The 24192-nt window shown below is 37.1% G+C and overlaps 2 protein-coding genes across 18 annotated transcripts in view; one reads left to right on the top strand and one right to left on the bottom strand.

The window, feature by feature from the left end:
- Window positions 1-18264, top strand: part of pde7a (phosphodiesterase 7A) — a 31051-nt gene extending 12787 nt beyond the window's left edge. For 2 of the 17 annotated variants that reach the window (XM_082183579.1, XM_082183594.1), the window contains exons 2-15: window positions 6261-6321; window positions 8328-8372; window positions 8879-8911; window positions 9447-9536; window positions 11326-11477; window positions 11963-12026; window positions 12245-12340; window positions 13385-13485; window positions 13578-13709; window positions 13842-13933; window positions 14102-14246; window positions 15238-15334; window positions 15433-15513; window positions 16443-18264. In XM_082183579.1, coding sequence (XP_082039705.1) covers window positions 6261-6321; window positions 8328-8372; window positions 8879-8911; window positions 9447-9536; window positions 11326-11477; window positions 11963-12026; window positions 12245-12340; window positions 13385-13485; window positions 13578-13709; window positions 13842-13933; window positions 14102-14246; window positions 15238-15334; window positions 15433-15513; window positions 16443-16666 — 1413 coding nt within the window. In that variant the 3' untranslated portion in view covers window positions 16667-18264. The remainder of the gene's footprint in view (window positions 1-6260; window positions 6322-8327; window positions 8373-8878; window positions 8912-9446; window positions 9537-11325; window positions 11478-11962; window positions 12027-12244; window positions 12341-13384; window positions 13486-13577; window positions 13710-13841; window positions 13934-14101; window positions 14247-15237; window positions 15335-15432; window positions 15514-16442) is intronic. The other 15 variants (XM_082183592.1, XM_082183583.1, XM_082183591.1 and 12 more) reach the window with 8 other exon arrangements.
- Window positions 18265-18332: 68 nt separating this feature from the next.
- Window positions 18333-23561, bottom strand: mtfr1 (mitochondrial fission regulator 1). The gene is made up of 8 exons (XM_082183598.1): window positions 23373-23561; window positions 22764-22866; window positions 22583-22684; window positions 21761-21876; window positions 21453-21679; window positions 20060-20312; window positions 19806-19980; window positions 18333-19728 (listed from the first exon to the last, which is right to left on the bottom strand). Exons 2-8 carry the CDS (start codon window positions 22797-22799, stop codon window positions 19681-19683), a joined length of 957 nt encoding a protein of 318 aa, XP_082039724.1. The 5' UTR covers window positions 22800-22866; window positions 23373-23561; the 3' UTR covers window positions 18333-19680.
- Window positions 23562-24192: the final 631 nt, after the last annotated feature.

Genomic DNA, 24192 nt, shown 5'->3' with positions numbered 1-24192 from the left:
TGTGAGCATGTGGTCGATTGTAAGAAAGGGGCGGGGCTTAAGCGAACGAGATGGTTGGAGAAGTTCAGCTAACATCAACTTTGTTGAAACAAGTCTGTTTCACTGGAAGATAGATTAATGAAATTTTGATAAAAATTTGCATGGATGAATCATTCACAATGAGATTAATAACATGCATTTAGAAAATAGATAGGGTACATTTTTATTTATCTTTACTACATCCTCACCCATTGCGCAGTGGATTATTCAATATTTTGGCTAATTACACTTTAATCTAAAAAATGTACTACTATCTGCTCCGTTTTACCATATTTAAAATGATTTTCTTAAATTATGTGCTGAGGTTGACTAGCTGACTAACCTAAGTGGAGGCGAAACGGTTTCAGTTTGTGTAGTTAATTCTCATGTCTTGATTTATAGACATTTACACATGTTGGTCTGGTCTGACTGGTTATTTTAATAAATTAAAAAGTTCATATTGAACGGTGTTTCTCTCACGCGATCCATGCGGTAAACAAAGAGGAACAAAGTGCTGACTAATTTTCCCACTGCCTTTTCCTGGATTAGTTTAAAGGAAGTGGTGATGGTGTTTTCCCCTTTTTGAAGGCCTCAGTCGAACCTCCAGCGGGAGACGGTGGTGTGGAACTGAGTCCGCTGTGGTTGTGGCGTGTTACTGTGAAGTCTCTTGGTGAATTGATTGGGCTCCATCCCTCTTCACACAAGCCTTTAACTTGTTTCGCATCCAAACACTGTGTCAATAATTGGCTTGTAGGCCTGCTAACCTGTTCAAATAGACCCCTCAAAGCATTGCTAAAATTCCTCAAGAGCTTCATAAAAGGTGGCAATCGTGCCTTTTACCACCATCAAAGCAGTCCTTAGGTTAGCTGTAGCAAGAAGTACTATATTTATTAGCTTTTGGACACACAGATTTGATAATTGGTGGTAATCAAGTGGAGTTGGTAACATAAAAGTTGATGGATAACTTCCAAGCAATAGGTATTATGAAGTTGGCAGTTTCTGAGTAAACTTTGTTATCATACTGTGGTTCTTTTGAGCAGGACATCTGGTTTCCCAAATGGAACGATTAGCTGTAGTTGCACTACAGTCACTACAATCATTTTAGTTGCTTTGGAATAAAATGATTACTTGAGTAATTGGATTAGTCGCGATGAAAGGGAAGTTGCAAAAATTATTTTGTATTGTGATGTATATCCGAGCGTAATGTATGGAAGCTTATATCCGCCACTGAATAAAAAAAAAAAGCTAAGTGAGAATTTTTATCTCACAATTCTGATTATTCTCAGAGTTGTGATAAACAAGAAATTTCGTGGTATAAAGTCAGATTTAAGAGACATAAAATCGCAATTCAGCAATTTTAATTTTTGTTCCGTGGTGGAAACAAGCTTCCATAGTAACAGGTTATTGAAAAAGAAAAAAATTTGGCCAGCTACTTAGTTTTATCCATTGTTTGTTGATTGGATATTTAGATGTGGCTGTTGCACCAAAAATTAATGCGGGCTTGCAGTTGATTGTAGGAAAGGGCCTGGGAATTAAGCAGGGTTAAATGATTGGAGAAAGTCGGCATATGACACCAGAGAAAAGTCTGATGTTTACTGGAAGATCGAGTTTTGATATTTTGATTAACAAAGTAAAAAAAAAAGAAAAAATTGTTCACAATAAGATCTATAACATGCATGTACAAAGTTGATGGGGTGAATCTTTATTTTATACCGAATTAAATGAAATATCTAATATCAGTTGATACCAATACATTTAAATAATGTTTGATAACTGTCATGGTCCCGATATATTTTACATTTCCACCTGAAAGATCTTTACAATAACAGTGGATCAGACAATGCTGAAAGTGTAGTTGGAAGTTGGAAGTTAAAATGGCACGTCTAACATTTGACATATTAAAACTATGTAAATGGTGACAGCAGTTGTTTTTCCGCATTGTGAAACCAAACATATCACAATAATCCATCTTGTAAACAGAGTTAACACGCCCAGGATTCATTCTAGAGATAAAACACGAAATGTTTTGCTTTTACGTAATTGTAGATAAATGGCAGATGTTCACAGATCTAATTTTCTTGACTGCTTGTCCAGTCATGAGCTTGTTTGTTTTATTACGATTAGATGAAGCCCATTCATTTGCTTTGCAAATGGCTAGTATCACGGAGAAGTAGGCGTGACAATGCATTTTTGAGGCACGAGATGTTTATCGTCTAAATAGTTTAGTTGAACATGTCTCAATGAGGTATTTAAGAAAGTTCATTGAATGACATATAAAAGAATGAATTGTTGAACAAACTAGCTGGATGGGTTTGAGTTTCAGGTTCGCCTAAGGCAATGGAGAGTCTTGTCAGACAGATGCAACAGTATTTAGGCGGCTTTTTGAAACCAATTATAAGGCAACACAATATGGTTCAGTGCAGATTATTGTGGCTAATATGTATTCTGTAATACATATTTTAAAGAAACTGTAGTAATATAATTCAAAGTCTTTAACCCTTTAATGTACAGAAGCATAAAATCTAGGCTCTGGTATGTTTATACTTCTGCCCAGTTATTTGTTACAAATATATTTTAGATTATACATTGTCACCCCCAAAAAACTAGACTGAGCATTGTGGGTTACATTAAAATGTATTTTAGACTCTTTTAGACAACTTTTTTAAATATGTTTTTCCCCCCGATATTTATGAATGCTGGTATACTTTAATTATGCTGGTATTCTGTTGTTATTAGCATTAATTACACTGACCTCATTTAAACAATTACACTATTTCCTTTTTAGAGCTGCTTTACAGCAGAATGGAATTCTGTTTGCATCATTGAATCATTATCTTCCTGTTTAGTAAAGCTGATTTGAAACAGTCTGTATTGCATAGAGCCCTATATAAAGGTGACTTGATTAATATTAATAATTCATATTATTTAAATGTATATTTACGAATGTATTTTTTTAATTGAGCTAGTTATTTAACTACTCTCAAAATATAAATAAAGATTAAATTGTCCATGAAAGGAAGAGTAAAGACTGTATTTTTTTACAGTCTATGGTGAAGACTGACTTTTTTTTTCTTTTGTTTTGTGTCTGTTGTGAGCTTAATTCAGGAAGTTGTTCTGATATAGATTCGAAGTCAGCTTTCCTGAAATATATTTGCCATTTTTGCTAAACTCCCAATTGTATTATTATAATTTTTTGGTCTTCTAGCCTGCTAGCTGAAAGTCAGCAAAACAGCACAGACTGTCACGCCTCGCTGGCGTACAAGCGGCATTGGCCTCTCCAAGAAATTCAACTCCTCCGTTCCCGCTCCATGTCCGGCTGCGCTGATGCCGCTTCGTGCGCTGAGCCCATATGGGCACGGCTGGGTGGTTTGTCATGCTCTGCTCAGCTCACTGGTGGAAATTACTCACACGCAAAAACACCAAGTAATGTGTGTAAACACTGAGCTTGTTGATACTAAAATACTGCCGTGGCAATAGCGGATGACTCGAGGCTTGTTTTTCACCGACCTGATGGTGGTTATTGCAGAAAGGGGATGTCAAAGTGTCGTATGAGGGTTACTGCAAGGTACAGTTGTTTTTGTAGCCTGTATATTCACTTAGCAGTTTTACAGTTCATCTGTTCCACTGGTTATTAACTTAACTCAAAGCACTGGCATCAGTTAAGGCCTGTTCGCCTCGCAAACTGCAGACTAGCCTCCAGCAGCGTTAATACCCTGACCGAATAGTGCCGCCTTGAGCTTACTGGACCCTCTGTCTTTCATTTTTAATAAATGCATTTTGCCACAGGATTACATGAGCATATTGTGCTAAAATCATCTTTGTAGTTGCTTCTCGCAGTCATGTGTAGGGTTTTAATGGCTACATGCCATTGGTGTGATACTCTGTGTGTGTATATATATTTATATTTATATTTATATTTTCACTCTTGAAATAAAGCTGAATGTCGATTAGAATATTCATTTTTGGTGTGGTATTAAATCTCTCTCTCTCTCTCTCTCTCTCTCTCTGATGTCTGACATTTTTCATGTACTAAAATGTTTTTGTATAAGTATTTTGGTAAATATTGCTGTTACTAATATGTATAATTATATTGGTAAATTATTCATATTAGTAAATGTTCAAATGTTTTTTTCAATTCCTTTAGTAAAAACAGTGTGATTTTTGACTAAATGATTAAACGACATTATTTGATTTATTTATTAGCTTTATTTTGTATTTTTTTTAATATATATTTACTCTAGTTTTACTTGCAAAATATGTTGAATGCACTTGATGTTTGATCGAAACAGTTGGACAGAAAACCTGAATATAAACGTTGAGATATATCGTCTTCAGCTACATCTTCCAGTTTTAGTGACCGTCCTCTAGTTTTGTGCATTTGCAGTTTTATTGGGCAGAGGCTCGAGGCGCGGGAGGGCTGTTAATGGATAAAAATCAAGTATGCAAATTGGTTCAGTCCATTGACGTCAGAAACTGAATTGTATGCCATCTGGGGACACCCTGACCAGCCATCTAAAAGCTGCGCTGAAGTGCTTGTCTTTGTCTGCGTATGCACGGGTTCTTTTTGGGTATATGGCGGCACAAGATGTGCCAGGTCTTGTGTTTTCACAGTGAACCTTTCTCCCTCTCATCTTCTCATTTATGCATGTTTTTTTTGAGTTCACATGGATGAGTACTTGCCAGAGACAAAGAAAATATGACAGAGAAAGGTTGACGTATTCATCAAGTCCTCTCTTTCTCGCACAAAGCGTTTTATTACAAGCCCTTATGCTGTCCTCTAGTTGTGCTTTGTGATAGCAGTGCCTGTAACATCTTAAAAGATAAACCTGTGCTACCTTTAAGAAACGACAAGTGCGAAAACTACGTGTTCGGCACACAAAGGCCTCTTTGGAGTACTGTGGGCAGGGAATGCTCCGCCCACCGCTCTCAGGCGGCCAATCACGCTCGCATCTGCATAATGAGCAGTGGTGCGACTCTGTTCATGAATTAATCTCTGAATGGCCCTGTATGGAAGTGTAATGAACAGGAGAACAGATTACACTGGACAGATGATGCACGCTTAATTCAGTGAAGCAAGCTTCTCCGCTCCAGCTTCCTCTTGCTGCTGGGAAATTGCAGCGTGTGTGCACTGGAGGCTGAGCTGGTAACAGAGTTGAGCTCACGTTTAACCCTCCAGCATGTGCGTTTCTCTCACGTGATTATAGAATGATTGAGTCACAGATTGGCCAATCACTCATATTAGAGGTGTTTTGAGATATAGGGCAACTATCACACTCTTTATTTGCATGACTACTTGAATAATTAAATTACTTAAATAGAATCCTGAAGTGAGGCCTCATGCCATTGTTTTAATCTGTAATTTGTGTGTGTGTGTGTATATACACACACAAAGAAGTGTGTTTAGGGATACTCTATTTATTGGATATTTAGATGTACATGTTTTTTTCCCTTATTTTTACATTGAGATTACCTTTGCTGCCATCTAATGTTCCCTTAAAGTCCATCTTTAAAATACACCTTAGAATTTAGTAACACTGTAAATAGCAGCAAATAAAATGTTAGGAAAAAACTCCAAATGAACATCATACTATTTTTCATACTGTATGTTTTAATGTATTTCATTTAATTGATGCTGTTTTTAGTCAGTTTTAGTCAATACACTATTTTAATATCAGCTATTGATCAGTGTTTATAAAATAATAGTAATATAAAATAATTAGTGGATTATCAATATCGGTGTGTCCCTAAGTGTGTTCAATAGCGTACTTGTAGATATGTATTACTGAAATGTTGTTGTTACGGCACTTTGTTTGTTACCATGCTAATAAATGATTATCAGTCTTATACCATGATATTTCATAATTTTTCATCAGGAAGTTTGGATTGTTTATCTGTGTGCTGTTTCTATTTGTCATGGTGCTTTAAAACCATCTTTTTCCCTTTTTAAAATCTCATTTACATTAAATCGGTTGTAAATGTATAATATAAAAGCATATTTGCATGGGATTTTTTAACGAAAATTTAAGGTGTGTCAGATGACTGATGGTTTCAAAGAACAGCAAAATATGACAATGTATAAAAGAAAATAAACAATAGCTGATTTTCCTTCTTGAAGTTTTGGTGGTGTTATTTGAGCCTTATTTGAATATACACTGCTGAGCATTTGGCTTTTATATTAGTTTTTTCCCACGTGTTTGAGTAAATGCAAATACTGACGTTCATCTGCATCTCTTCCCCCACAGAGACGCGGAGCAATCTCCTATGACAGCTCTGATCAAACAGCTCTGTATATTCGCATGCTAGGTAAGCACCATCTTCCCTGTCTAATACACACACACACACACTCAACCTGTAAACAAATGCAGACAGGGTAGATGTACCACTCTGCACTGGAAGTTACTGAGCGCAGCACATTATACACCAGATTGTGTAACAGAGGGGATGAAGAGCCTCAAACATCAGTCAAAAAGCCGCTGATAATCTCGTCATTACATCCACAGCTTAAGTCATTCCTCAACTGGGAATTGCTTAGTGTTTCCCTGAAATTTTCTTTGATTTAATACTTATCAAAACCTGGCTCTGCCTGATTGCTGACCCTGGGGACCCTTTGAGGTTATAGGACAGCACTGAAAGAACTGAAAAGGCCTGATGTTTAAATGCTGCTTATGAACAAACTGCAAATCGAAAAACTTACTAATCCAATGTCAGATTAACCTATGAAGCATCTTAGGTTAATGCTTGTAGTCATTGTTTAATGTTTGGCAATTTTGATTTCAAGTAAATCCATCTCGTTTTTAAGGATATTTAGACAGTTTATGGGGAAACTAGACAAAGATACTGTTAAAAGAGTAGTTATATTGCAGTATATCATCACACTTATCGGCACATGTGAAACTTTTAGTATTGCTTTGGTATTTTTTTAAATGCAGAAGTATTGTGAATGGACAGCAAAATGCATGTGGAAATAATTTAAAGAAGTAGATGGGGTGGGAAATGAAACGGAAGCAAACTGCACATATTTCTGCATTTATATATCACCTGGAATCAGTTTTTATTACTCTTTTTATGTTAATTTTGTTTTTTTGATCGGCAATTGTTGTATATTTATCACCTGGTTATCGGATATATTTTTAAATTAAGTTTTCCTAATTTAAAGAGATAGCAATAGATTATGGCACAAATATGTAAGCCTTCAAGAGCACTTTCTCTTTAACTGCATGTCGGAGAGTTGCCGTGTGCATGTAACAGTCGTGTTTATTTTAATTTTTTTAAAGTATAGTTCACCCTAACATGAAAAATCTCTCATGATTTACTCACACTCATGCCATCCCTGATGTATATGACTGACTTTCTTCAGATAAACACAAATTAAGATTTTAAGGAAAATAATCCATCTCTGTGCGTCCATGTAATGTTTTGCTGAATTAAATAATTACTGGTGAATGTAAGAATACTTATTTTAAACTCTTTTAACATCTAATACACCATAATTTCCAACCAATTGTCCTAGGCGTGTTTACAAGTTCAGTTTGACGTAAATGTAAGTGCGTTATGAAGTTACGTGTTGCAACGTCCCTCTCTTGAACACTTGAATGACAGAAAACTGGTGATGATTTCTAGTATTCTTACACATTTCACTTCAAAAGACATTGATTCATCCACTGAGGTTGTATGGATTACCGTCACGATCGCTATGTTGTTTTTTAAGTGTCAACCGAGCGACACCCATTCAATGGCATTATGTGGACTCATCGAAATTTGTTAGTTTATCGGAAAGAAAAAAAGTTATATACATCAGGGATGGCTTGAGGGTGAGTAAATGATGGGAGAATTTTCTTTTTTCGGTGAACTATCCCTTTAACAATGTTATAGATTTATAATAACAATGTATTATTGGCCATAATATAACAATAATTATCAGAATTTCAGTATCTGTGCATCCCTAACAAATCTTAAAAACTTTGTGTGTACAGTACACCAAATGTGTTCTGTGCGATTCATCCTCGAGCAATTAACCTTTTGGGATGAAACGCATCAGAAATGATACACATCACGCCAGAATGTGGTGGTTTCACATACATTAAATCCGATTGACTGGCGTTTACACAATCAGACTAGTTCATCATGTCCGAGTTTACCACTTCCGTATAACTGCTTTGCTTTCTGTCACCATGAATTAGCGATACACTAGAACATCTTAACCTGGAGTATCTTCACGTTCAGTAACATCAGCATGTAGCCAAAAACCCAGTAAAGCTAACCCTGACCTAATATTTGATCGTAATTTCTTTTTTTGTTTTGTTTTTAAGCTGTGACAAACAAAACAATCAAACCCTCATTCGTGTTTACACCAGGTATGAACCAACACATCTCACCACCAGGAGAGACAACCCCCCCCCCCCGCTCACTCGCTTTCACGGCCTATCCCTTTAATAACTCTTCCACACCATTCCTCCTTAAAGACCTGCATCAGTGGGCACAGTATAATCGGTGGCATTTCTCACGTTAAAATGTCTTCTAATTATATTTGTGGGTCAGGAGATGAGTTCTGGTTGCGTACGAGAGGTTTGGCGCAAAACAAAAGAGCGCACTTTCGGTTCCATAATTTGGATGTGGTCTTGCTTCCTCGACCTCTGCGGCTTTTCTTCTGCATGTCCGAATAGCTTCCGTCTGTTTTTTTATTTATTTAAATGTCTGATTCGCCTGTTGCATGTGTGCAATTGTGCTACACACTTGTAAGGTCGGTCCGTATCTATTACTGTTTTTTTTTTTTCTGTTTCTTTTAAAACTCATGTTTGTCTTATTCATTTTAATAGTGTTTTTTATGTAATTGTAATTCACAGTTTTGGTATTTTGATAGGGGCTTGTGTAATATTCAAACAGCTGTTTTCAAGTAAGTAAATATACTGGTGGGAGGCTGTTTTATTATTTGTTTGACTTATTTACACGTTGACTACTTTTTTACTGCACATGAACTCCAATCAGTAGTGACTGACATGTCGGAGGCTGCCATTACTCAGTAAAAGTTTATGCGTCCCCCCTCCTTCTCCCTCTCCATGCAAATACACACACACACAGCCAGAGTTTGATGAAAAGGCCTATTGAATGACTTTTTAACAGATGTGACTTTAGAGCTTTGGCCAGCCTCGTTGAAGTCCCTCTGATTTCCTCTCCATTCTGTCCTGGGCTGAAGCACAAGCTTGTCTTTCTTCCATGCGTCCTCCTTTGCTCCTAGCCGTCTGAATACTAATGCATAAGTCCCTCTGGCATGGCGATGCATGGTCTGTCCCCCTGTCTTTCCCTTTTCCACATCCATCGGCGGTGTGTGTATGTCTGTGTCTCTGTCCCCCTGTAGCCAGGCCTGTAACCTGCTGTACGTTGTGTTTGCAAACAAATCTCTTGAGGACCTGTGTGTTGATGCCTTCTAGGAGATGTGAGAGTGAGAAGTCAGGTAGGCTTTGAACCTGAACGAAGAGGCTCGCACCCATACCTGGGCGTCGATTTCCGCACTTTGCACTGTAAGTACCAAATTGAGACCGTCCAGCACATGCACACATTCCTACCTCTGTGGAGCAGAGTGCTACAGGGACGCTTTGTTCTGAAAGTTTTCCTTTTCTCCATAGGTGTTTGAATCTTTAAACCGGTTCTGAAATTAGTTAAAAGTTTACTTGAAATTAGACAAAATGAAAGAATGAGCTACTCATCCCATAACACACTGCACATGAGTAAAGTGAATAGTTTGAGTTCTTTTGAGTGTACGTTTATTCTAATTCTGAACTATATATCGTGTAGAAAAGTGCAAAGAGCGGTCCCTTTATAATCACTAAAAAGCTGTCACTTATCTTAGTTCATCATGATGATTCGATCTCACGATGTTTCGTTATAGTAAAGTAAAAATCTACATTGCACAATGGATCTCTTATTTACATGTCAACACTTTGTTAAAATTGGAGGATTTGCAAGTGTGCAGAACAAAAACTTTGAGTGGAAAGTGGATCCTAACTTAAAGGCCCACTGAAGTGCCTCAGAACGCGCAGCTTTGTATGATGCGTTGACGTAATTTCCACTGAAACAGGACGCTAAGGCAGGACATATTGAATAGCTCCTCCCCCTTTTCAAATAGCCAATAGCATTTAGTTTACCTCACAGACTGCAAGTCGTACTTGACAGCACCATGGAAGCGAATCAGAGCGCTGATGATACGTTGGATTCAATAGTAGAGGTGTGAATAAATTCTAGCCATTTCATTCTTAACCAACGTACAGTTCCCATCTCCAACCCATATTGCTCCGTGACGTGTCAATGGTCGCTTTGGCCAGGTGGTATTTATAGCATAGGGAGCGGGACGCTTTAGATTCTAGAGAGCATTTGATTGGACAGAAGATGTGATGAGAAGCTGACGTCCGCGGTGATCTGTGATCCATTTTAGCGCAAGTGAGAGACTAAGTTTTGAATGCTTATATCTCCTAAATGTGAATTTTGTCATTGTTTTGGAACACACCAGCTTATTCATAACCTTAATGCTAACATATTCATACTAAAAGCTAAAAGAATTCCATTTTTATTTCAGGGGGCCTTTAAACACCTATGATTGGCCATTGCGTTAAAAAAGTCAACAAATACTTCAGTGATTGGCTACATTGCTCAACGCTGCAAAAACGTGTAAATAGTAACCTTTGCCGGTCTCCAGAGCGCAAACACAGATACGCACTGGATCGCTTGCCGACATGCTATTATTACGGAGAAACTGATCCTAGACCAGCAGTTATGAGCAGCTTTTCCCTCTAAAAGCAATCAGAAGCAGCAGCAGGCAGTGGTTTGAGTGAGAAAATGCCACGTTAGGCTCAAGTCCGTGGCCAAGGGAAGGCTAAGCCTTGCACACGCAGTTCTCGTGGTGCATATGTCCCTCTGTCTGTGTTGATAATAGGTGAGCTGAATTTAGGAGGATGTACACAGGGCACATTGAAAGATTTGTTGCTCTTTACACCATTTTAAAGACTCTCTTCGGACTGTTCTTGCCTTTTGTGTTTCGGTCAGGCGTGACCTCTCGTAGGCTGCCTGAGCAACACAATCGCAACGATAGCAACCAAACTTTAAAATGGCAGGGGTTCCAGTCATGGGGGCTGGGCTGGGGCGGGGATTTTGACAGGAACCAAAGCTAAAGACACTAAATGCTAAAAATGTGAAGGCAGTTTCAGCCTAATTATTGAAGATGCTAATAATTCAGCCTAATTATTGAGAATCCGGCATCTTGCATCATGGAATTTCCATGTTCTCTTTTCTGTGTGTGTGTGTGTGTGCGCGCAGCCCGTGCTGAGTCAGCAGGGTCGATTCCAGCTCGGAGAATCCGGAGGCTCTTTAGTTTCCAGCGACACCTGCTTTCGTCACGTCTGCTACGAGGAGCGCCACACCTCAACACCCTCCATATCCTGGATGAGGACTACTGCGGTCAAGCCAAGGTATGGGATCACAAACACACACTGTGCTAAAAACTCAGTGCGTCCGAAATCGCATACTGTCTGCACTACATTTGAATTTGAACTTAGAATGAATATAGGTAGTATGAATGAAATTTAGATGTACTACATCCACCATGTTGTTAGTCACATGACCTACCTTCATCAGTTGCATAGCTTCATTAGCTTTCGCAAATCCTCTCCCGTGGCCTCATGGGATACTGAAGTGTCCGTCGAATGCATGCTTCAGAATATTGCTGGAAGTAGAAGGAGGTCATTGGGTGCTTTTCACCTACTGTTTTTCGAATACTGTGATTTCGGACATACTACTTTTTTTGGCATATTGTTTTTCGCATCCTATAGAGTAGGGAAGTATTCAATTTCAGATACAGTGAGTGAGTTTAGGTTACCCTGAATATTAAATATTTGTAGTGTTTTTAAAATAAGTTCTTGATTTTTCATCTGTGCTCATTGTCATTTTCTCACAGTGTATGCTTGAAAAGGTTGGATCCTGGAATTTTGACATATTCCTCTTTGACAGACTTACAAATGGTAAATATTTTCAGTTTTTGTGTGTGTGTGTGTGTGTGTGTGTGTGTGTGTTGTGAGTCTTGTGCTTTCCCTTCACTATAGCAATCCAGTATGTAAATACTTAACTTTTTGTTGTGAACACTGCCACCTGTTGGTTGAATAATGCATGTGCAATATTGAGGATGAAGCATTGCCTTGCCCAAGCCCTCATTCCTCTTATGCTGTTTGTTGTTTTTAAGGAAACAGTCTCGTCTTCTTGACATTTCATTTGCTGAACCAGTATGGCCTCATCGAGCTCTTCCAGTTAGACATGGTTAAAGTGCGTCGATTTCTAGGTAAGTGTTTTTAATTTCTTTTTTTAGAATAAAAATGCTTTAGGGCTGATACTAACTACCTTTTTGATCAATTAATTTGATGGTTTCTTTCCCCCTTTTTATGTTATTAAAAAAAAAAGTTATTTTATTGAAAATACTTTACACATTTTGCACAGTAATCTGCTATAAACAATGTGCAAATGGAAGGCTGTTAAACAAATATAAATGTATGAATGAATATGAACTTAATTGCAGGTGTTTTAACACTTTTGTAATTACTTACTGTTTTAATAAAAAATGTGTTATGTAACATTTCAGCGAAATATCATTAATTTTAAACCTAAATGCAATATTTGACAACATGATTAATTCAAAATATTAGACTTTTTTTATTTATACATTTAATTTTCATTCAAGAAATATTTGTCAACATTTGCTAAAAAATAACCATAATGTTTAAATCTTATTTATATATTATAATAATAATAATAATAATAATGTAGTTTATCAACAACTTTTTTGCAAAATGGAAATACTTTTATTTTACATTTTATAATGAATATGTAATATTTTCAAGAATATAATCAATAAAATGTCAAGGTTAAGTGCTAGGAAAAACATCTGAACTACTTTAAACAGCAGAAGGACATATTAAATGTTTTGGTTATGAATTTTTTTGAAGCATCTAATATAAAGTCCTTCTATACTTTGAACAAACTTGGGTTGGCTGTGACCTCCACCATTTATACTTATTATTATTATTATTATTATTGTTTTCTTTTTATTATTATAAAAATGTATGAATTATATATTTTAAAAAAAATTGGTATTGTAAACATCGAAATGTTTACAATACCGAATACTGAGGTTCCACAGTGCACTGATCCAACTAATGAAATTTGTTGTTGATTATTGTCATCATCGATTTAAGTGAAATGTTGCAGCCCTAATATACTGACATGTACTAATCTTGCTGAATACTGACATGTACTAATCTTGCTGAATACTGACATGTACTAATCTTGCTGAATTACTTTTGATAAAACGTTGTCCTCTGGTTTCAAGTTCTGGTTCAAGAAGACTACCACAATCAAAACCCTTACCATAATGCAGTCCATGCTGCTGATGTCACCCAGGCCATGCACTGTTACCTGAGAGAACCCAAGGTGATTGTCCTTTTATTAAATGTACCATTATTCCCTTGTTACATAACTGTACTTACAGCCTTACGGTTGTCTCTGTGTGTCTGTATTCACAGCTCGCCCAGTCCCTCACATCATTCGACATCCTCTTAGGGTTGCTGGCAGCAGCCACACACGATCTGGACCACCCTGGAGTCAACCAGCCTTTCCTCATCAAAACCAACCATTACCTTGCAGCTTTGTACCGGGTTAGAGCACCATCCAATGGGATTTAAGCATATCATTAGCTCCACAATCCTCTTTATGTTCTAAGTAAATTACTGTATTTGGAAATATTTCAAAGTCGATCAGCACTGACGTGTGTGTGTGTCGCTCTGTAGAATACCTCAGTTCTGGAGAACCATCACTGGAGGTCTGCAGTGGGTCTGCTCAGAGAGACCGATCTCTTTTCACATCTTCCTGCTGAGGACAGGTCAGTCCCTGCATTTCTTTTATAGCCTAGAGCTTCTTACACCACAAACAAGCCATCTTTTTGTTTTAAACGTTCCATTTCCGTCCTCTTTTTGACCCCTAGAGTATAAAAGACTTGTAAATGACTTCTGTTACTTATGATTGACTGACTTTAATTGGTCTCTAACAGTCTGGGTATAGAGAGGCAGCTGGGATCACTGATTCTGGCCACAGATATCAGCCGACAGAATGAGTACCTGTCCCGGTTCAGGACACATCTGGATGAGAACAGCCTGTGTTTAGGACAATCTTCTCATCGGCATTTCTCTCTGCAGGTGGGAATTTGGTATTCAATATCCATTTCAATAAAATAAATAAAACAGTTTATATATATATTTCTGTATACAATAGATATGCTAAAATGGCTTTTAGAATACATTTGAGATGTTTGCTTTAAAGGAATTGAACTAAATACACTGCTAATCAAGATACATTCTCCGAAAACAAGTCATAATATCTTAATTGATTATTGCAAATAATACCTGGGTTACACTTTACGGTAACTACAATAAGGTTTAACTTGTTAATATTAGTTAACTACATCAGTTAACATGAACTAACCATGCAAAATATTTCTAAAGCATTTATTAATCATAGTTAATGTTAATCTCAACATTTACTAATACATTATTAAAATCAAATGTTCTGTCGGTTAACATTGGTTAATGAACCTGAACTAACATTGTATTTTTATTTACTAATGTTAACAAAGATTAATAAGTATTGTAACTAATGTATTGCTTATTGTAAAAGGTTGCATTTAACATTAGTTGAATCCATTAGTTAACATGAACTAATAATGAAAATCTATTCTAAAATATTTATTAATTTTAGTTAATATTAATTTCAACATTTATTATCAACCTGATAAAAAAAATTCTAAAATCTGTGTTTTTTTAATGAATTATGTAAACAAAAATGTATAAATACGTATTCATTATGAGTAGGACCTTATTGTAAAGTGTTACTAAAATCTTTCATTTGACTGAGGACCATTATCTTTTAAATATTATTTTTATTAAACAAAACCAAGACAATAATTTTTATTAAAATTGTTTGAGTGAAAATGATTTTTTTTTTTTTTGATTTTTTTTTCATGAATACATTTTAGTTTGTTTTAGTTACTATAATGCTAATTAAGTTGTGATGTGATAAGATCTGTGTGAGTCCTGTTTTAAGTAGAAGGGGCTGCGCACCATATTTAGAAAGAAAGAAAGACACTTTTAGGCACTTAAAAATAAATTCACATGTGTTCATGTGTTCCAGATGGCCCTGAAGTGTGCAGATATCTGTAACCCATGTAGACCGTGGGAGCTCAGCAAACAGTGGAGTGAGAAGGTCACAGAGGAATTTTTCCACCAAGGTATCCAGTACTCATGATGACCAAACTCTTTGCTTTTGCAACTAGTTCACTGTGTTCAAAAGTTAATCTTTGTGCTTTGGCATTGTCTTCTTATTTAGGTGACATTGAAAAGAAGCATAAACTTGAAATCAGTCCACTGTGTGACAGTGAAGCCAACACCATAGCCAGTGTTCAAATCGGTAAGAACCGCAACAATCATTTATGTGATTTCAGTGCTTAGCCTTAATTTGGGAGGAAGAGACTAGTAATAAAAATGAAATAATATATTCAATGATGTGTTTATTTAAAAAATTTTTCGTACTTTTCCGACCTGAAAAGTATGACCCATGTGAATTGCATAAATCTGAGAAAAAAAATTTTGAGGTGGGGAGGTGTTTACTGTATGATGATTGAAATCGCTACTAAATAAACTGCATGAGCTCGTGGGACATCATCTGCGGGACAGAAAAGGGCCAAACAGTGTTGAAACCGTGTTACTTTCCAGTTGCCTGTTTTTTTTATTCATTTTGCTAATGCATGGTAGTGAGAATGTGATTTGTGCGAACATTAAATTGCAATGGTTGTCATATTTTATAAAAATATAGTCTGTCGCACTGCATGTTTCAGAGTAAAGCACTCTACTGTTTATTTTCAGATTCGATTCACAGTAAACACAATAGCTCAAAATAAAAGCTCAATGGTTTAACATTTGCAAGCAAAGAAATTAAGAACGAACCGGAAATGTTAGTATTGTAATTTTACTGTTCTGTAAAGTAAAATAAAATGATATAATGATCATATAAATTTAACAAACAATAATAACAATTAAATGAATACTCTTATTTTAACATAATTGTATTATAATATTATTATTATTATTATATTGTAATTATATATAACATATTATTATTGTATTATATAATACTATATATGACTGTATTATTTGATTTATAGAGTGATAAAAAGAGATATCCAAAAATATATATAATAAAACAATAATAAAAAATAATAATAATTTGTGTGAAAATGATGTAATTATATTATAATTATATTATAATATATTTGTTTATTTCTAAGGTCTGGCTGATGTAGTAATATCTGCCTCTTGATTCTGTTTTTCTGGTACCAGGTTTCATGACATACGTGGTGGAGCCTCTGTTTGCAGAGTGGGCGCGTTTTTCAGACACGCGGCTCTCTCAGACCATGCTCGGTCATTTGGGCCTGAACAAGGCCAGTTGGAGTGCCATGGAGCCCGAGGCGTCAGGGAGCTCCGAGGAGGGGGAGTCCGAGCCGACCCGAGCCACCGAAGAGCCCAGTTCCAGAGCCTTATCTCAGGGAAGCCAAGAGTCATGACACCCCAACAGGAAGAACACCTCTACTGCCCTCAGCCAAACATCTTGCGTCACATTTGAGTTGCTCGCCCACCCATCTCCAACCAACCACTGATGATTTGTTTTCTTCTTTTCGTTTGTTTGTGGATTTAATTTATTTAATTTTAAATTTCATTTACCCTTTCGACATAGAGCAATACATAGATACCTCATTTGGCTACTGCTGCATTTTTTTATTTCCTTTTAATTATTGTGGTTTATTTATTTAACCTTATTTTTTTTTCCTTTTCTTTTGGGTGTTACTAATTCAGCTCCAATGCTTTGATTAAAGACTGTAAGGGAATGTGGGGTCGGAAGGAACCCCCTCCTATGGCTTTAAAGTGCCATTTTGAAACAATGAATTGCTCTGAAAGTCATTTGAAACACCTTGAGTATTTATAGGAGAGGTTTTTACAACTGCACCAAGAGACAATGTGTGTGAAACTGAATGCGTGCGAGCGTGTGTGTGAGCGTGTGCCAGTGCTTCTGCAAATCAATCTTCCTCCTTGTGTACAAAAATACAAATGTGAAGAGCCCAGTCCTTTTGCTGCCTCTGAAGACTGTTTACACATGTTGTTTTTTAACTGAATCATGTTAGTTCTGTGATTATTGCCTTTTAAGCACAGATGTGAAGAACCACTTGTACATTTTGTTCGAAACCTACTGCTGATGATCAACAAAATCTGTCAGACTGCAACCCCGCCGGTGTGACGCATCAGATGCCATACGAATGCCATTTGTGCGCCATTGCATCTCTCTCCCTTGTATTTTAGACAGTGCCCCCCGTGTTGAAGGAACGTCACTCCGTGAAAGGTGGCAGAGACGAACCCTTTCGACCATGGAAGAAGGATCTTGTCACAGGACATGTAGCTGAACGGACTCTCCATGGATTTGGCTCAGGGTTTCACTGACCTGCTTATTGGGAGAAACAAGGAAGTACAGGTGCCTTTCGTAGGTAGCCACCACCCTCTCGTTCTCTTTCTCCTCTGTATTTTGTAAAAGAAGATAAGAAGTCCTTCTCAGAATGTCTCAAAGCCACTCTCGTCTCTTCGGAAGACTGCTTACACAATGCCTTAAAACTATGCACAAAGCTAAGTGACCAAACCAGCTGTCATTTTCATTTTAAACCCATCACATTGTCCATTAAGTGCACTGTCTGACCCTTTGCCTTTCGTCGTGGACTTTTTTTTTTTTTGATATACAGTATGGAGGAGTTGGTTTAATTTGATTTTTAACACTGAACATTCCATTTTTGTGTATGGTTTTGGATTCTGTACAGAATGGACAGTTTTGTGCTTCTCTTTATATTCGGAAAGAGAAGAGGTGCTTTATTTTAGGTGATTTGTATTTTTGTTGTAAGTGCTGTAAGACTGTTGATTTAAGAAAAAAAAACTGTTTACAGTTTGTTGTAACAGCCATTTTGGGGAGACGACCTATGTGTCAAGCCATTTTGTAAAGGCTTTGCCGTATAACCTTTTGATACATACTTGTTGCAGTTGCGTTTTTGATGAATAAATCTTCACAAAATGTTTCTCTACCGGATGGCATGAGCTCATGCTGTTCTGTACAAACCAGACCCAATCATGTGTTGAATATCTTGTGGTTGAAATTTAGCCCGACAGAAACACCATTACACAAATGACAAGACACCAATTGTTTTAGGTTTATTCAAGAACTGAAAGCCCATTCATAATGGTTCTGTAGTGTGAAATAATAAAACCAACCATTTGGATTATCACAATCTATAATGAAACGAAGTGCATCTATGCTCCTATGTGTGGGCCATTAAAGGGATAATTCACCCAAAAATGAAAGTTCTGTCATTTACTGAATCCTCAAGTTGTTCCAAACCTGTACGAGTTTCTTTTGCTGAACACAAAAGATATTTGAAGAATGTTTGCAACCAAACAGTTGATGGTCCCATTGACTTCCATAGTATTTTTTCCCCCATCTATGGAAGTCAGTGGGGCCCATCAACTGTTTGGTTGCAAACATTCTTCAAAATATCATCTTTTGTGTTCAAAAGACGAAAGAAAAACATAGAAGTTTTGAACAACTTGAGTTGGGTGAACTATCCCTTTAAATTCAGTATAAACCCTTGAAATGAGAAATCTTGTATTGTAATATAATGCACTGTTTTTTTTGACAAACATCAGCTAGAATTGGTCAAACGTGCAAAAGAACAAACCTTTTAAAAGGTACAAACACTGTCACAATTCTGATAATACACTAAATTATGATCAAATGGCAATAGACTTGTTATACATACTATCCTGTGCATTGGCTTCACATGAAACAAAACTACATTATTCAAGTGATTTGGTTAAATAACTAAATGTTCCAAAAATAATAAATTACAACCTAAATAGGTATTTTAAATTAGCTCTCAACATTAGAGAGCAAATACTACTGACGGCACCACCTAAGCCTCATTTATGATCACAAAAGTGTGCTTCATAATTGTTATAGTGGTAGCAGCATGACAGAAAAAAACTGTTGACAGAAATTAGTGATTTTCCAGCAATTATGAATTGTACCTTTGAAGTGGAAAGAACTTCTGTGCAAACAGATGTTAAAATACACATAAAACTAATGTATATATATATTAAAAAAATCCATCCATACACTTTGGTGCTTTCGTTTAACATTATCCCTTCAAACAAGAGGAATTCAACAAGGTCGAATACCTGCGCTGAACTTAAAATCCAACTAAAAACACAGATAAAAACACACAAAAAAACATGTTTCCACGTAACTGGCATTAATGATGTAACTGACTGGCACAACATGTACTGATAGAGATGAACTTTTCAAAGTGCAAAATGACAAAAATATCAATAGGGAAACCAGATTAACTACGTAGTGTTTTAGCATGTGCATGCTCTCTTAAAAGTGAACACGAACAAAATTTAAGAGCTAACAAGAAAAGTTAGCTAAATTAAGAGTCACCAGGTTAACTCCATTAACCCACAGCGATAAACGTGGCTCAGCCTCATCCTAGAACAGTTTCTTCTTTCCAGTTGATTTTAACATGTGCTGTCCAAACTGCAAAAGAAACAGCACAAAATCATTACAGCATTAAGACAGTGTACGTCAGAAAGATTTCAAGTGATTTCTCTTACCAGCGGAGTTTCCACATGGGTCTTATTCTCAGGGGCCGGCAAGTTAAAGGTGCCGTCACATTCGCTGTCGTTACGATAGCGGTGAGCGAACTTGCGTTTCAGGGCCTCTGCGATTAACGCTGCAGCGTCTGTGGGCTCAACAGGTTTGGGTTTCGTGTGGCCGTCCTCTTGATGACTGCGAACGAAAGGAACAAATTAACCCTATTGGTAAGCTGTATATGATATCACAGACCAAAACAAACAGTAATACTCGCCTCTTAACGGAGCGCAGCTTCACTTTCCCCATGTCTTTCAGCACATCTAGCATGCTGGGAAGCTCTGGCTTTTTGGGTTCTGAGTCCAGTACCGTGTTCTGCCCCGTTTTTTTCCCACGGCGCGCTCGGATGAGATCGATGGCGGAATAGCTTCTCTGCATGCCTGGGGCAGGACATGGAGGAGGAGGAGGGGGTGGTGGAGGAGGAGCCATTGGTGGAGCTTGGGGTACAGGGGGACCACCTGGCGCTGGAGCTGAAATTGTGCAAAAATTGCGACTTTAAATGAGTAAAAACTACTAATGCCAAAGTATTTACTTTGCAGAATTTTACATCTATATACTTAAAATAGATTTGAGGTCAGAAACACACTAAGCAAGTACGCAAATGCTAGACCAGCAATGCACGCAAGCGTGTGGCCAAAAGTATTGGCATGGACAAATTTTGTGTTAAGCGCATAAGTTTGCCATTTCAGTTGTGGTGCTGATTCTCATCGTTTCTAGATTATTGTGCAGAATGACCAGATTTATAAATAATTGCAAAAATATTTAGTGGCCCAAAAAACGTATCCAAATTTCACAGTTTTTTGGCCATGGAACAAAATGAGCAGCTAATATCATGTCACTAGTCATATCAGCACATGGAAAGTGTGAACAAGTACTAGTCAGGTAAAATCACTATCATTCTGATTGGAACGGCTGCACAGGCATTATTGGGGCGATAGTAAATGTTAAATGTGCTATTCAGTTGCACAAATATAAATGTTGACCATTTAACTAACTTTAACTTGCTCTGTAAGATGTGTACTCGCGTTAAGTTATGAATTGTAGTCTCGACGTATTTCAAAAGCTTGTGTTGCGTTTGTGTTGACAAGTCATGTATATCTGGGGCATAAAGAACAACCAACCAGTGCTGTAATTATTAACTAAAACTATTAAAAATCAGTTTCACACAAACTACATATGGCAACTAACTGAAACAAGTTGAAGCAGACTACAACTGAAATGATAGTAAAGCTAAACAGAACACATATATATATATATATATATATATATATATATATATATATATATATATATATATATATATAATGTATAAAAATGACAAAAAATATAAAATTAGGATGTAAACTTTAAATATAAAAATAAATGCTTCAAATAAAAAAAACTACAATTTATAAAATTTAAAAATGTAAACAAATTTCAACATATAATACTATATAAATTATGCTAGAGTAACACTGCAACTTTTTTTTTTAAAAGGCCAAGTATGGAGTAACACATACTCGGAAGTTGTCCTCTGCATTTAACCCATCCAAGTTAGTGCACACACACACACACACACACACACGCACTGCAAACCATGGACACACACATCCATTAACTGCCCATCTAACCTGTGGATTGAGCGCTTTGCTCCTGTGCCTGAACTATCAGTGCGATCTGCGCTCTGAGTTTGGCCAACTCCGTCTCAAGAACGCCGATCTTCTGAATGGCTTCATCGTTGATGACCGTCTGGCTCTGTGGCGCAGGTTCAGCCTGGTGCAAGCTGGGTAACGACCGCTGGCGTCTCAGGGGCCTGCGGTGCTGGGTGCGAAAAAACAGCCCAGAATCCGTCTCAAACCTGCAGGACATACAGTTACGTACATGATAAACACCACACATCAACTTTTATGTTTCCTAATTCAATTCAGAAATGCTTTACCTATTTCTGCCAGCGCTATCGCTCTCTTCTCTTTCGATCCAGCCCACATCAGCGAGTGTGGCCACAAGGCCATTTGAATGGTTGAGGAAACCCACTCCTGAAGTGAACGGATGAAGCTACGCGGCCCAAAGACAGTTTAAAGGACAGTTAATAATTACAACCCCTGCTTCAAGTCTCACAACAAAGACAAACAAACCTTCACAGACACTCAAGCACTCAAACCATGTCAGAACCACAACAGCAGGGCAAGCGGAAAATGTTTTTACAGCAAGGTAATGTAAATAACACCAGGCAAACCGGTTTAAATATCACCTAGCAATAAACCAAGTGCTGTATGAGCAATTAGAACATTACAGTGTCATTCAACTCTTTATGAAGAGGAAATCTGTACTATATGTTATTAGTGCCAGGCAATTTATTTAAAAAATAAGCACTTCAAGCTTTTTAAAAGAGCCCTTGGCCTAGATTTTTCAAGAATGAACCAGAGAACTGACCTAAAGCAGACATGTTGCATTCCTGACATACAGGACAGCTGGAAGGAAGGGCAGAGAAGAGAGAAACAGAGACAGTAATACAGGTTTCAAGGTGGGTTTAATGTCATCATACTTGTAATTTTAAAGGTTATGCAGTGGGAAAAGGATAGATTAGATATTGACAGCTGCCAGTCCCTGTGATTCTTCAGTGTTTATTGTCAGCACAATAATGGAATCAAAGCGGAGAAGAGGCCAGAAATGTTATGGTACGGGAGAACTGAAAAATGAAAAGCTGAAGACTTTGAGAAGGCTAAAGATGGAGGGTGTTAAACAAAAACTGACGCTTTACCTGAAAATGGACACGAGCACAAGGCGCCAATGGAAGATTTGTGGCAATTCTTCTGACAATACTCCGGGATGACCCATAAGGCTTTGATGATGATGATAAAGCCTAAGAGAGACATAAAGAAAATCATTCATCTATAAGGATTAGAGATTAGCCAAAGCTGTATATGATTCCATGCACTTACCAGATCCATTTCTATCCGTCTATGATTTCCGCTCATCTTGTGATTTAGTCACAGATCTATCTCATCATCAAGGATCTGTGCTAAGTCATCTTCAGATCAAAACCTAAACAACAAAAACAATGTGTTATGCTCATACATGTTTTATTTTAAATGATCTCATCTTTAATACAGTACAGTGGTTTCCACTCATAAAAACATTATGATCTCTGTAAACCAGGGTTGCCCAATCCTGTTCCTGGAGTTGTACCTTTCTGCAAAGATCAAACACAACAGAACCAGCTAATTAAGATCTTCAGGAGTATCTTGTACAAACGAGTCTCCACTCCTACTTTCCTAAACAGTTGCTATGTGGCGAACAGCCATTGTCCACCTTGATATTTGCCAGTGGAAAAAATAATTACTACATTTTCTAGATGTTATTTCCTGCACGAGAGTATTTGTCACAAACAGAGGACACGTGAACTGTCTACAAAACTTTATTACAGTTAATCAAATGCGCTAAAAACCCACGCGTTATTGTTTCAGCGTTGTATTAAACGCGCTCTTAGTTGTTTACAAAAATTGTCGGGATTCCTAATAGGACATTACAGGTAAATATCGATGTCTTACCATGTAAACCGTAGTGTAACAGACCTTTCTGGCTGTTCTATGCTATGCTAATGCTGTCCCCACCGAATCCAGCGGTAACCCATATGTTTTTCCCATGGTTTTTCATTTCCACTGTGGGAGCATTCGCATGGTTAGAGGGGCGGGTCTTTACAGTATTGGCCAATAGGCATTGAGAATGATCCAATAATGGGTGGGTTCTAGAAGTATTGAGGCAACCATTGGTTTAGAATGGTGGATAGGCAATTAAACTGGCAAATCATGACATAGTGATGACTCAAATACACGAGGCATGCATAGTGTGTAACGGAGTGTGACTTTATTTTGAAACTATGTGGTGTCTGGTTGACTATGGCAACCAAGAATTTTAAAACCTTTAGTTGTATAAAATAGTATCAAACATTTATTTATGTATTTGTTGCTACCCTAGTCCGTTGTTTTATGTCTCAATATAAAATGCGTGTACTTTGGAAGATTTTTTTTTACACGTTTGCCCTGTTTGTCCAGATGTCAGTGTCATTTCTTGACATCTCAGAACTTGACATTTTCTACCGGCTTCCAAGTGGTGCTCACTGCAGAACCAAATGATGTCATGTACTGGGAAGCGATTATGCATTTTAGTAAGGCTCAATATAAATATCACTTGCTTCATATTCCTATTTCTACAATATAAACAGCAGCAAAACACACACATATTTTAGTAAGCTTTAGTTCTGATTTGTTGATCTGTAATGCTCACTTGTGCTGTATGTGAAGCATTATTATGAAATATTAATATGTATCTTAGTAAAACCCTCTCTTATTGGTCAAGAACGCATGATGT

The sequence above is a fragment of the Leuciscus leuciscus genome, assembly GCF_965113295.1.
Source record: "Leuciscus leuciscus genome assembly, chromosome: 11".
Taxonomy (NCBI): Eukaryota; Metazoa; Chordata; class Actinopteri; order Cypriniformes; family Leuciscidae; genus Leuciscus; species Leuciscus leuciscus.
Note: the sequence above shows the minus strand (reverse complement) of the source record. Positions and strands in the feature narration are given on the sequence as shown.